This window comes from Chaetodon trifascialis, chromosome 16 (assembly GCF_039877785.1).
Source record: "Chaetodon trifascialis isolate fChaTrf1 chromosome 16, fChaTrf1.hap1, whole genome shotgun sequence".
NCBI lineage: Eukaryota > Metazoa > Chordata > Actinopteri > Chaetodontiformes > Chaetodontidae > Chaetodon > Chaetodon trifascialis.
In genome coordinates this window covers 11517605-11529164 of record NC_092071.1, presented here as the reverse complement: position 1 = coordinate 11529164, position 11560 = coordinate 11517605, and the positions used below count along the sequence as shown (strand labels likewise).

Sequence of the window (11560 nt, the reverse complement as noted above, 5' to 3'; positions counted from 1 at the left end):
CATGGATGTCTTACCTTGTATGATTTACTGTACTGTATGTATACCTTGCAAATCTGATTGTCCTTGGGTTAAATGAGTGCCACTAAGGATTTGTTCCTCACACATCGACTTCGCTGTTGGGGATGTATTCCTATTTTTAGCTCTACTTGATTGCTGGGTCTGCTGCATGAGGTGCTTTAATATCCTGTTAACTAAAACTCCCAGCACCTGAGCACAAGTCTACAGCAACATGTGACATGCAATTAACCAAACTCACACCTGGAAAAAGGTCAGTTTAAACACATTTTTACACCGTTTTTCTTTCACAAGCTCTGCAGAAGAGGCTTCAAGTTACATGGCTTCCTCAAGGGAACTTTAATGGATGTAAGTAGAAGACAAAGCAGGGAGTCAACAATGTAGTCAAGAGTCTTTAGAGTGCAACATTTTAGCCAAAGAGCCTCTTGAAATCATTTGAGGAGGGAAAATTTCTTTTTCAGTCAATGTCTTGAACGCTACAATAACACGTCCTTGACATGTCACTCTCTCTTCAGCACGACTGCCATGAAGTCGAAGAGGAGCCGCCACTGAAACAGAATGTGTGACCAACGAAAAGTCAAGTCATCAAATTCTTTGCATATTTTATTTTTCTTATCATGATTTTTTTTTTTCAACTCACACATGTCATATTTTACATCTTTGCAATAAAACATGAATACAATAGTTTTTAGGGTTTCATAGATCCAAAAATATTTAACCTTTTTTTGGATACGTAAGTTGAACCTGTCGATAGAGTATGTGCATGTGCGCATTTGATCAAGATGGCTTCACACATACAGTACATCTCACATTTCATCCCCTCGCCTCCCTCCTTCCCACCTCTATCAGCTACAGAATCATGATATTGCTTACAACTGTGAGGTTGTAAAACCTAATAATCACACATGAGCTCAACGTTTTAAATACAAACATCAATGCACAAATAATCCCGTAGGGAAAATGGACCTAAACAAAATGGCAGCCGACCAGAAAGAACCAAGCTAATAAATAATGATATGTGATTGGTGCAAAGTGCAAATACAAAACAAACTTTTACATTGATTTGATTCTCTTTTTTTTAAATAATCAACAAATGTGGGTAAGTGAAGGTTTCCTTTGCGCTTTCAGTCTTATTCAGCTGATTAAGTCTCCCACCAAGCCTGAACCAAGACTATATGTACATATTTGACAAAACAATCACCAAATATACAAAGGAAATCATGTCAGTCTTGTGGTTGTCATCCTTGGTGGCACTGGCAAGATCTCTTTATCGTTACCATCTCCGGCAAAATCATCACCATCCTTGACACCGCCGTTATTACCATCAGTCTTGTCAACATTATTATAATTATTACACAATATTTTACATACAGCAAGTCATTAATAAATTAAAGGTGATAAGCGCAGTTTGTGTAGTGAAAGAACACGTGTAGACTCTGACGGAAGCAGAGCCTTATTTACATAAAAATCAGATTTAACCCTGCTGCAGGTAAAAGGAAAAAAAAACATTATAAAATAAAAGAAAACCACATAAAATCAAATAAAATCATAATCCCAGGCATTCTTTTCAAGGGTGAATTTAAGATTGAGCCAATAGCACCGGTTTTTGAACAGTGGGTGGGGCTGGTTCATTTCTGACTATTTCTTATCAGTTGAGACACATTGAAGGAGTCTTAATTTATAGTCCACCCAAAATAATTCCCAGACTGTACTCCCCTCAAACCAAAAGCAGAGAACAAAACTGATAAAGAAGGAAGATATAAAGGAAAACAAAACTTAGGTTCTTTGTTTGTGAAGCATTAAGCGTACCAGGAACGGCAACTGCAACCGGTCCTGTGAGTGGTACGGGTATGATCGACCTCTACAAGGTCCGCTTGACTTGCTCTTTACCTCCATTCTGCAGTCTCTCTATTTTACTAGCAGGTTATGGTGTGTATCTCCGGGGTATTATGTGTCTGTGGTTACACACGTGTGTACGTACACATGTGCACAGAGGAAGTTGTTTCCACCAGCGCTGCTGCATCCTCAAATCAAGTACACTTCACAAGGGAATAGAGCCTAAGGTCCGGTACTTGTGTTTCCTTCCCCTCGGTACCTGTAGCTTCCCCCCGCGGATCGCAGATACACAGCAGAATGCATCACTTCCTCTCCCCCTTGTTCTTCTCTCCTCTCTCCATCCTCTTCTTCCTCACGCTGTCCACCTCAGTACCTGTTCTGGTGTTCGTAGTGCCAGCGGTTGAAGTCTATGTTGAACGCCACAATGCTGCCGGACGCCATGCCAGTGATCAGAGTCCTAAGGGCAGAGCACACAGGAAGTCACATCTAAATCAAACTATGTATACACACTAAAGAGCTGGAATGCATCAATCTTTGGGTATTTCCCTAGGCCTGGGACATCATTCTGAGGTTTGGGAGAAATAACTGCCCCATTACTGATCATTCACTATTCTCTGCTGTCCACTGTGAGGTGACCCAGTTTCTCAAACAACAGTAGTACCTAAGAAAAGCACAACCCTGAATTTGGCTCGCACGTCAGAGTGTGTCTGTCTTACCTCTGGTCATGTGAGAGGTCCATGGCACGGATGCCTGCGTCACAGCCTGGGTAGATGTAAAGCTGTTTGAAGTCGCACGCCTGCCACACCTCCACAACCCCGTTATCACCTCCTGTCACCAAGTTCTGTCCGTCGCTGCTCAACAGGATCGCCTGGGGTGAGGAAGCAAGCAGAAAAAGAGGCTCAGGCACTCATGCACAAATATACACCAAAAGGAATATTACAGTATGTTTACATGAGCAGCATTAACTGTGAGAGCCTCACCCGTGTGGAGTCGTTGACCTCCATTTGTGCCAGCAGTTTTCCATTGATGCTGAAGTTGCAGAAGCGGCCTCTCTCATAGTAGATGATGCAGTGGCCCTCGCTGGACACTGAGATGAGGCGGGGCCGCTGACACAGCTCTGGCCCCTCCAGGGCCCTGAGCAGGTCCCCAGTGATGGTGTGGACCAGACACGGGCCCTCTGAAAAACGAGCAATTTGAAGGTTTTATCATTTTTTCACTGGTATGAATTTACTGTAACATAATGTCTTGATGTAATATTCGGCACAGACAGATATGAAGACCCACAAACCTTTAGCTCCACTGATAACCAACCCCAGCTCTGCACAGACAGACACACACACCACCTCGTGGTCATGTCCTGTCAGTACTGCCCTGGGTGCAGGGTAGTCACCTGGAGGAGAAAACACAGTAAAAAAAAATAAATGAACCTCTGCTTAGAAACGCTCCTGTGGTGTTTTCTGAACGAGGAACACGGAGACGGGCAAACATTCGCACGTGTTGTTTCCACTCACTGTTGTTTGGGTTGTCCCCGATAATGTGATGTCTTCCACTCCAGTACCACAGAAGAAGAGTGGCATCTCTGGAGCCTGACACAATGTAGCAGTCTCCTCCGATGTAGGACTCTGACCTGGCCAGACACGTCACGACATCCCAGTGGCCAAAAACTATCTGGGTCAGCTTTCCTGTGGAGAGGATGGAGGAAATGGGGAAGTCAGTGTGTGGCGTCTGCTCATACTTTTCCAGGCCATAGTTGATTTTCCAAATCAAAAGCAAATCCAAATGCACGAGTCTGCATGAGCCACATTTAAAGCAGGACCTCTGACAGAATCACAAATTGCAGCTTGAAAAAACACAGAAAAAAAAACAGCTAAGAGTAAATTTCGTCTGTACTTCATATTCAACGCGCCGTATAAATAATTCACAACCCACCGGTTTCAGTGGAGTAAACACGGAAGCTCTTGTCCCAGAAGCCGCAGACCAGGATGTAGCGGTTGTCGGCAGTAACCACAAAACAGTGCGTGTTGATTTGGATGCTCTGGTCCACCAGGTCAGTGATCTGACGCTTGTTCACGCCCGAGTTGTTTGCTACATGGGAGAGATGCGAGAAGGGTAATGAGGGCATGCGAACGCAACATGGTTAACAAACCATTTGATGAACTCTAACCTTTCCTGACCCTTCACTCAGGTCCGAGTTTTAAGTGTCTGCAGATTTTGCAGCCTGCAGTCACAGCAATAAATGTATATAACTCCCCGTGTATCATGTGGTAGACTGACCTCAGTCCTAGCAGCGACGTGGCTGCGCTCATTATCTCACACATTCATGTTCACATGTCCAGTATTGTCCGAAGTGAAGATTTGCGAGCACTGACCTATGAGGGGGTCCATCTCAATGGGTAGATGATGAGCCTGTTCCAGGGAGTATCCTGGAGCTCCACGGAGGCCTGAAGGATTTAAGGATCAAACATTACAGACAGCATAACACACTGAAGGATGAACGCTAACATGAGACCTCCCTGGTTGAGAGCTCTCATGAAAGCTCTGACGTATGTTAAAAACATAACGATGACGGCAATCATTGTGACCCTCCATAATCTCATTACAGAGATGAATTATACCGAGCCTGCTGTGCTGATGAGGGCATTTATGAGGTTAATTGAGACTTAAATGAACAAATATTTCTAAGTCAACATCCAGGGCGTGGACAAAACAAGAGTAAATACTGATACAATACAATCCAATACAACAAAGCCCAAAACTAGAGGCTCAGTATTTACCACTGAAACGAAGAAACATCTCACTGAGTTCAATGTGTTCAATCCTGTGGTCTAGAAAACATCAGAAAATTGTGAAAATGACAAGATAAAATAAAAAACTGTGTACTGTTAAGCTAATGTAATATGCTCCTTTCTTCATAGTGGAGAGGATTCAGGATTTTTATCCCCATGTTTAGATGAATATTCTTACCACAACTAAAATAGATGCAGTGTCACGTCAAACTCACAATAACAGTATCCAACTACCAAACGCACATCGTACACACTCTTCCTTCAACACACACATACTCACCGACTGTGTTGTGCCAGCGGTTGACGGCAAACAGCCGGCTACATGTGACGGTGACGGCTGCTGGTATGCTGAGGTGGGGGAGCGTGTTGGCTGCGACGTGAGTGACAGGCGAGTTGGAGGGGAACTTGAGCACCATGATGACATCCTGCTGCATCTGATCCTTAAACATCAGAGGACTCTGGGGAAGGAAACACTGGTGAGACAGACAGAGAAAGAGAGAGGGACAGAGAGGAGGAGGGAGGGTTGGGGGAGGGAGGGGGGAATGGAGACGGAGGCAAAGGGAGAGACAGAACAGATGGGACAAAGGGAGGGAAGGGAAAAGGTATATTAGTGGGAGCACAGGGTCAGAGCAGGTACACACACTGAGGGTGGCTCTAGGCCGAGGAGAGGAGGTGGAGGCGCTGGCTGGTCGGGGTTCAGGACTGACAGGTTTGGGTGGAAATGGATGGCTCTGATGTGGAGACACGGAGGCCTCGTGCTGCTGAGGGTAGCAGGGAGGACAGAGAGACTAAAACCAGGAAGAAGTTCCTTTGAAAAAACACCACTACATCCACTTGTATGTGATAAAAAATCTCACGAAACCATACACTTTGATAATGAAGCTACTCATATCAGAGGACGATGTGAACTGAAATGAATTAGTGCGCAGGGCTGAAATGTGTGAAATGTGAAAAATGAATGCACACAATGTAGATGTGAAGCACAGATGTCTTAAGATAAGTTCAGTAACCTTCGAAGTTGGCAAATGTTTACTCAATAACAACCTCTCAGTGAAACGACACTGACTGAAGGAACACGCAGAAGCATAAGCATGTATATTTTTGTTCTGCGCTTCAGTCGGCCTGCAGCTGAGGTCTAATGTGTGAGTACAGCTGACTGGTTGTTTTTTTGGATATATATATATATACACACACAGAGAACATTGCTCTGAAGCTAAAGTAAGACGAGCTAATGCCGTCGAGGTGTTCTCACCAGGTGCATGGCGGAGGAGCGAGGTGGGTGTGGCTCGATCAGCAGCTGAGAGGGGACCTGACCAGACATCTGAATCTGGGTCTCGATCACCTGGAATAGGAGAGGCGGCGATTACACAGGAAAAGGAAGGTTACACACTTTTCAGACACATGAAAACAAGTTTCAGAAAGCCACATATGCCCCACTAAGACCTCCTACTTTACTTTTCCTAAATATGTCTGTAAAAATAGGAGTGTTTTGTTGTTTCTCTTGCTTTATGTTGATTTCAGCTGCTCAACAGTTCAGGGTCTGAGCACATTTCTTCATATGGTGTGGGAGTGCCCGAGAGTGTCTGAGCTCTGGAAGAGGGTTTCAGAGATGATACGAAGCATATTGTCTCAAACAACTCCTTAGCTGCAGGAAGTCCTGTCACTTAATGACAGCTCCAGCTTGGAGTCTAGCTCTGTCTGTCTGGCCTTACAGCTGCCAAATTACTATCTTGTAGAAGGAAAGCTCCTCATTCTGTCAATATACAGACGGCGTCATAGATACAGCAAGCATCAGGGGCTGCCAACATGCACCGGGCAAAAACAGAAAACATTTCACACGGGGAACAAGTGATTACTGTAATAAATATAACTCTGTGTCATAAGGTCCTGATGGATGCCTCGACATTTGTGATTATATTCATCTAGCCTGCCAACTTGTAACCCGGCTCCAGTACAATTATGTTTAAACACCAAGAAAAAAATAAAACATTCATCACAGAAAACAAAATGAGGGGGGAATTTCTGCACTGCAGCAGCAACAACAAACAAGAGCGATGTGCTGCACAGAGACCGACCTCGCGTTGCACAGCGTCCAGATTGTCTAGGTTGATGGCTCCCTCGTAGGACAGGAAGTTGAACACGTTGAGAGCTCGGACTGCTTCTGGCCCTCGCTGCTTGTACCCAAATATTAGATCAATCCACTGGTGAAGCTGACACGACACGAACTCACTCTCCAGCGCCTGGAGGACAGGTGCAGAGAGAGGAGGAGAGAGAGAGAGAGTCAAGGACACGTTCAGTGTCTTCTTCATATTGAGGAAAATTCTGGATGTCTCTCTCACCATCCGGTTAATGCGGACAAAGTCTTCAGGTTTCTTGGCCCAGGCAGGAAGCTCCACATCACACACGGGGACGCCATCGTCACGCACGCCAAGCTCGTACTCGTTACTGTTGACGAACATCTCAGGCAAGTAGTAGAACTCTGGGATCAGCTCCTGAAGGAAACGCGTTGTTTATAGGAACAAAATTAGCACTCAAATGATTATTCTTCACCAATGTCTCAATTATTCCATCCAGGACTTACAATACTTTCAGTTATATTTAATATTTCCAGGGCTTTAGACAATGTGTGGAGTACAGCTACTGACACTCCTTGTACACTGTACCTATTCACCGTAACAGCACACGACTTTCACTGCTTCGTGTTATCAGCTATATGTCTCAAAATGGACACATTTCATGCTGGTTTTAACTACCTTGACATCAGCCGTGTCCCTCTGGCAGTTCCTCCACGAGCAGCCGATGCCAGAGAAGGCTCTCTCTGGATGGTCGAACTTGTTATCGTTGGCGTTGAGGAAAAATGTGGTGAAGGGCTCCTACAGGCACAAGAAGAGACAAATCCGTTTGAGAAGAAGCTCTGGGTCTCTGGTGTGTGTTCGAGCAGCTGCTGAAGGTTAACGTTTGTAAGTGTATAGAGCAGATACTTACTATTCTGAGCATCCACATCAGGGTTGAATGAGCGGTGGAGTACAGGGTTGTGTAGTGGTGAGGAGGCGAGGCGTCGTCGTCCCACGTCTCGTAGCGTTCCGCGTAAAACGCTGCTCGCTTGGGATTCAGCGCACCGATTGGCTGGAAGACACCGGAGAGACATAAGTGGCATGAGTAAGCGATTGCAAGAGAAACCACACGTGCAAGCTCCTGTTCATTCTGATCCAGGAAGAAATGCAGGGACCACAGTGATACCATGTGGCCTCAGCACAGTATATGAGTGGTACTGCTTTGACCTATTGGAAGCAGTGCATAACATGTTGCTTGTCTAACCTTGGAGAGGTCTCTGAAGTTTCCAGGTAGAGTGAGATCGAGCTCCTCTGAGTCATAGTTGGTCAAGACCCAGGGGAAGATCGGGTACTGGTTCAAATCATTGTAGGTTCTCCCTGCAGGGACAAACGATGGACGGGAGAGGAGAAAGTGACAAAGGATGTTTAGGTACGACATTTTAAGTTTTCAGAAAACAGTCCCATTCTGCAATGACATGCTTTGGTGTCAGTCTGTTTCTATGTCAGGCTTATTATGGCAGATCCAATATAAATACGCAGCATGTTTACTTGGCATAACGGTGTATTATGACATTGCTTTTTGTTTTACATGATCATCTCAGTACATGCTATAATGTGGCTCTATAAACTGTGGGAAAAAGTGATTTACAGCACCGTTGCTCCCAACTTTCAGGATTCAAAACCTCCATGGCTAATAAATCAGGCTAATGCTCAGATGTTTAATTAATGAGACTAACTTCCTGATGCGAACAAAGATTAAGCACCAGTCTGGGATTACGATGGCACCGACCGAGGATGTATGGGACCCTGATAAAAGACAACGCATGCCAGCATATGTAAAGGCCTTTAAACAAACTGTCTATGGCTGCCATTTGTCTAGATGTGTATTTGAAACAATTTCTGCATTTTATTACATAAATATATGACCTTTTGTTTTTTTTTAGAGCTAACTTTTTAGCACAGATAGAACATGCAAATGCAATAAAATAGCAACTGGTATTACTTTGTACATTGCTGTCATTGCAGCTGCATTTATTCATATATTTTTGTATGTATATGTATGTACAGGTCACACTGTTGACTGTTATTATGCGAACTGCCGCTGAGCTGGTGCTGACTGCAGCTTTATCTTATTTACATCTTTTAGATTCTTTATCTGGTCTCTTCAATAATGTCTTTTTACACATTGGCTTCTTTATTCACGCACATGGACAGAAGTAAAAAAAGAAAAGGGGCAAGTCTGCAATTTCTGGCATTCTCTACAGTTATTTTTGAACAACGCAGCACAATCGGAACTGTCAGAGCAACCGAATGAGGTCACCTATGTACAGTTTTCACATCCTCACAACAAATAAGGTAAAAAAAGTCAATATCACACAGTAGAAAGAGAGAAAATGAAGGAAAGTATTCAATTGTTTGGTCTGACAACCAACAAGACTACATTAGACATGGTTGTGTGTTTGACCGCTGACCGGTACATCAATTATTTAGAGGCTGAGATCCATAAAAACGGACATGAAAGAGCTCATGAAAAATAACTGAAAGCGGACTTCACCTGCAATAGTGTTAAGGAACATGAGGTACTCAAAATTGGAGATCTCTCTCCTCTGCCAACGCTGAGTCATGTTGGATGACTTGAAGAGCTGACGAGGGGTGGCCAAGGAAATCCGCCTGACACACACACACACACACACACACACACACACACACACACACACACACACACACACACACACACACACACACACACACACACACGTTAAAGCAGATGTCCTTGCTATCACACTAGTTAAAAATCCCTTTGTTATGCAGAACAGAGGTGGAACAGCTGACTAAACCCTGCACCTACCTGGCCTGCGGCAGGCCGTAACTCGTTCCTACTCCCACCCGTGGGAGGCTGTAGACCACCCTTTTGACCGTGGCCTGGTCAGGGAAGTTAAACATCACAGACGCTGGAGAGAGGAAGAGACAAGATGTAGTCAGCACACAGACAACATGAAGTCAATCACTCACCATGACTAATGCTGAACTAAAATACATCTGTAGACACTGTATGGTGGTGGAAAATATCTTCATTAATGTTTTACTCATCATAACATTATAACTTAACTTTAAATGGAAAAAAGATGCCGCATATGTGGTATCTTTGCTAACCTTCCATGCCACGAGTTGACCGTATTGATGGGAAATAATCAATAAAAACAATCAATGCCTGTGAAACAGACTTGCTGGAGCAGATGCACGCAGCACTGAGAAATCAATAAATGTGAGTATGCTAATGTAAGTGATGAGAAATCTGCAGACTTACTTCTGTTGGCCATGAAGACCTCTAGTCCGGTATTCTGCAGCAGGTAGCGTCTGGAGAACACGGCTCGGATCTCACTGAACATCCATTTGCCATGCAGACCCTCTGAGTAGGCCAGTACCTGTTGAAGAAAACATTTTAACTAGTGCTGTCAATCGATTAAAATATTTAATCACGATTAATCGCATAAATGTCATAGTTAACTCGCGATTAATCGCAAATTAATTGCACATTTTTATCTATTCTAAATGTCCCATTAATAATCATTTTAATACTGTTATCAACATGAATAGGCTTGCTTTGTGCAAATGTTTTTTATTGAAAACAATGTGTAGTGTTATATTTCACACTAACATTCTCACTTTGAGCAGTCATTCACATTTGAATTAATCAAATCTCACACAATTTAACAATGTCAATAAACAGATGACAAAAAAATAAACACTTGGTTACAAAAAAGCCCCTTCAACAACCCTTTCTACGGGATCAAAACAGGGTGATACAAAATAAAGTTACAAAGTGCACATCATTGTAAACTAGGACTCAGCCTACAGTGCAGTTAAACCATGGCTTAAACTTTCCTTTCTTAGGTTTCCTTTGAACATACAAGCAGTCAGACTGTGATGCTCTTCTGTTTATTCACCAGAGGCTTATCAAACCAGCCTCTTATTTCTCTCCAGAAAGAATGAACATTACTTGGCTATGGCTGCAGTAAGCTTGTTTTTAGTTGCGGTATCCATATGCCTCTGTCCAAACTTTGGTCTTGTCAGTCGACCCATCTGGCAACTTTTTGAAACTAATCTTTCTATTCAGAATCTTGTTCGCATCCATTTCGGCGTTTCGCACTTGACATCCGCCTACACTTTCACAGTTAGCGAGCAGGCGAGACCAACACATGCGTGGGGCGTGCCCATTGTTTTGTTTCCGGTTTACAATCGGATCCTGTAGTTTTTGTAACGTTACCAGCAGTGGCCACAGCTCATAAAAAACTACAAGTTCACTAGGTCACAAAGAACGTTAATCGCGCGATAAAAAAAATTACGGCGTTAAAATTGATTTGTGTTAACGCCTTAATAACGCAATATTTCTGACAGCACTAATTTTAACATAAAGAAAGACCTGGATGGACAAAATAAGACCCATGGATCAATAAGTCAGAAGTATGTGATGTAAATCTCTGCAAAACAATAAAGAAAGACAGCTTTCCCTTACTTTAGCATCAGTATTCTTGAATGTAGGATCCTCTTCGTCCACCTCAAAGTAGATCTCAGTAGTAGTGATGGACAGAGTGCCTCGAGCCACCACCACTGGAGCGACCAACTGAGCTGGAGTACTCAGAACGACGGGGCCTGGGGGGTGGGGGGTGGGGGGGTTCACTCCTTTAGATTTTCATGGCACTGACTGAGGCTCATGATACAGTTATCAGCAGTCATCACACACAGCGGGTAATTAAACGGCACATATACTGTAATAGAATCACTTCATGTTAGTTGAGTGATGATTTATTTGCTTCTTCTACTCCAACATCAGGTGTGTAAGTCAGAGAGGAACCACTGTGTTCAATC

At 43.7% G+C, this 11560-nt stretch overlaps 1 protein-coding gene across 11 annotated transcripts in view; it reads right to left on the bottom strand.

The window, feature by feature from the left end:
* Positions 1-600: 600 nt before the first annotated feature.
* nbeaa (neurobeachin a) overlaps positions 601-11560 on the bottom strand; it is a 90883-nt gene continuing 79923 nt past the window's right edge. For 7 of the 11 annotated variants that reach the window (XM_070982255.1, XM_070982256.1, XM_070982259.1 and 4 more), the window contains 18 exons: positions 11208-11344; positions 9999-10116; positions 9540-9642; positions 9246-9361; positions 7956-8068; positions 7623-7763; positions 7391-7510; positions 6977-7129; positions 6713-6877; positions 5890-5979; positions 4918-5110; positions 4221-4292; positions 3781-3936; positions 3363-3533; positions 3140-3241; positions 2832-3028; positions 2568-2719; positions 601-2308 (listed from right to left, as the gene is read on the bottom strand). In XM_070982255.1, coding sequence (XP_070838356.1) covers positions 2218-2308; positions 2568-2719; positions 2832-3028; positions 3140-3241; positions 3363-3533; positions 3781-3936; positions 4221-4292; positions 4918-5110; positions 5890-5979; positions 6713-6877; positions 6977-7129; positions 7391-7510; positions 7623-7763; positions 7956-8068; positions 9246-9361; positions 9540-9642; positions 9999-10116; positions 11208-11344 — 2390 coding nt within the window. In that variant the 3' untranslated portion in view covers positions 601-2217. The remainder of the gene's footprint in view (positions 2309-2567; positions 2720-2831; positions 3029-3139; positions 3242-3362; positions 3534-3780; positions 3937-4220; positions 4293-4917; positions 5111-5889; positions 5980-6712; positions 6878-6976; positions 7130-7390; positions 7511-7622; positions 7764-7955; positions 8069-9245; positions 9362-9539; positions 9643-9998; positions 10117-11207; positions 11345-11560) is intronic. The other 4 variants (XM_070982261.1, XM_070982263.1, XM_070982262.1 and 1 more) reach the window with 1 other exon arrangement.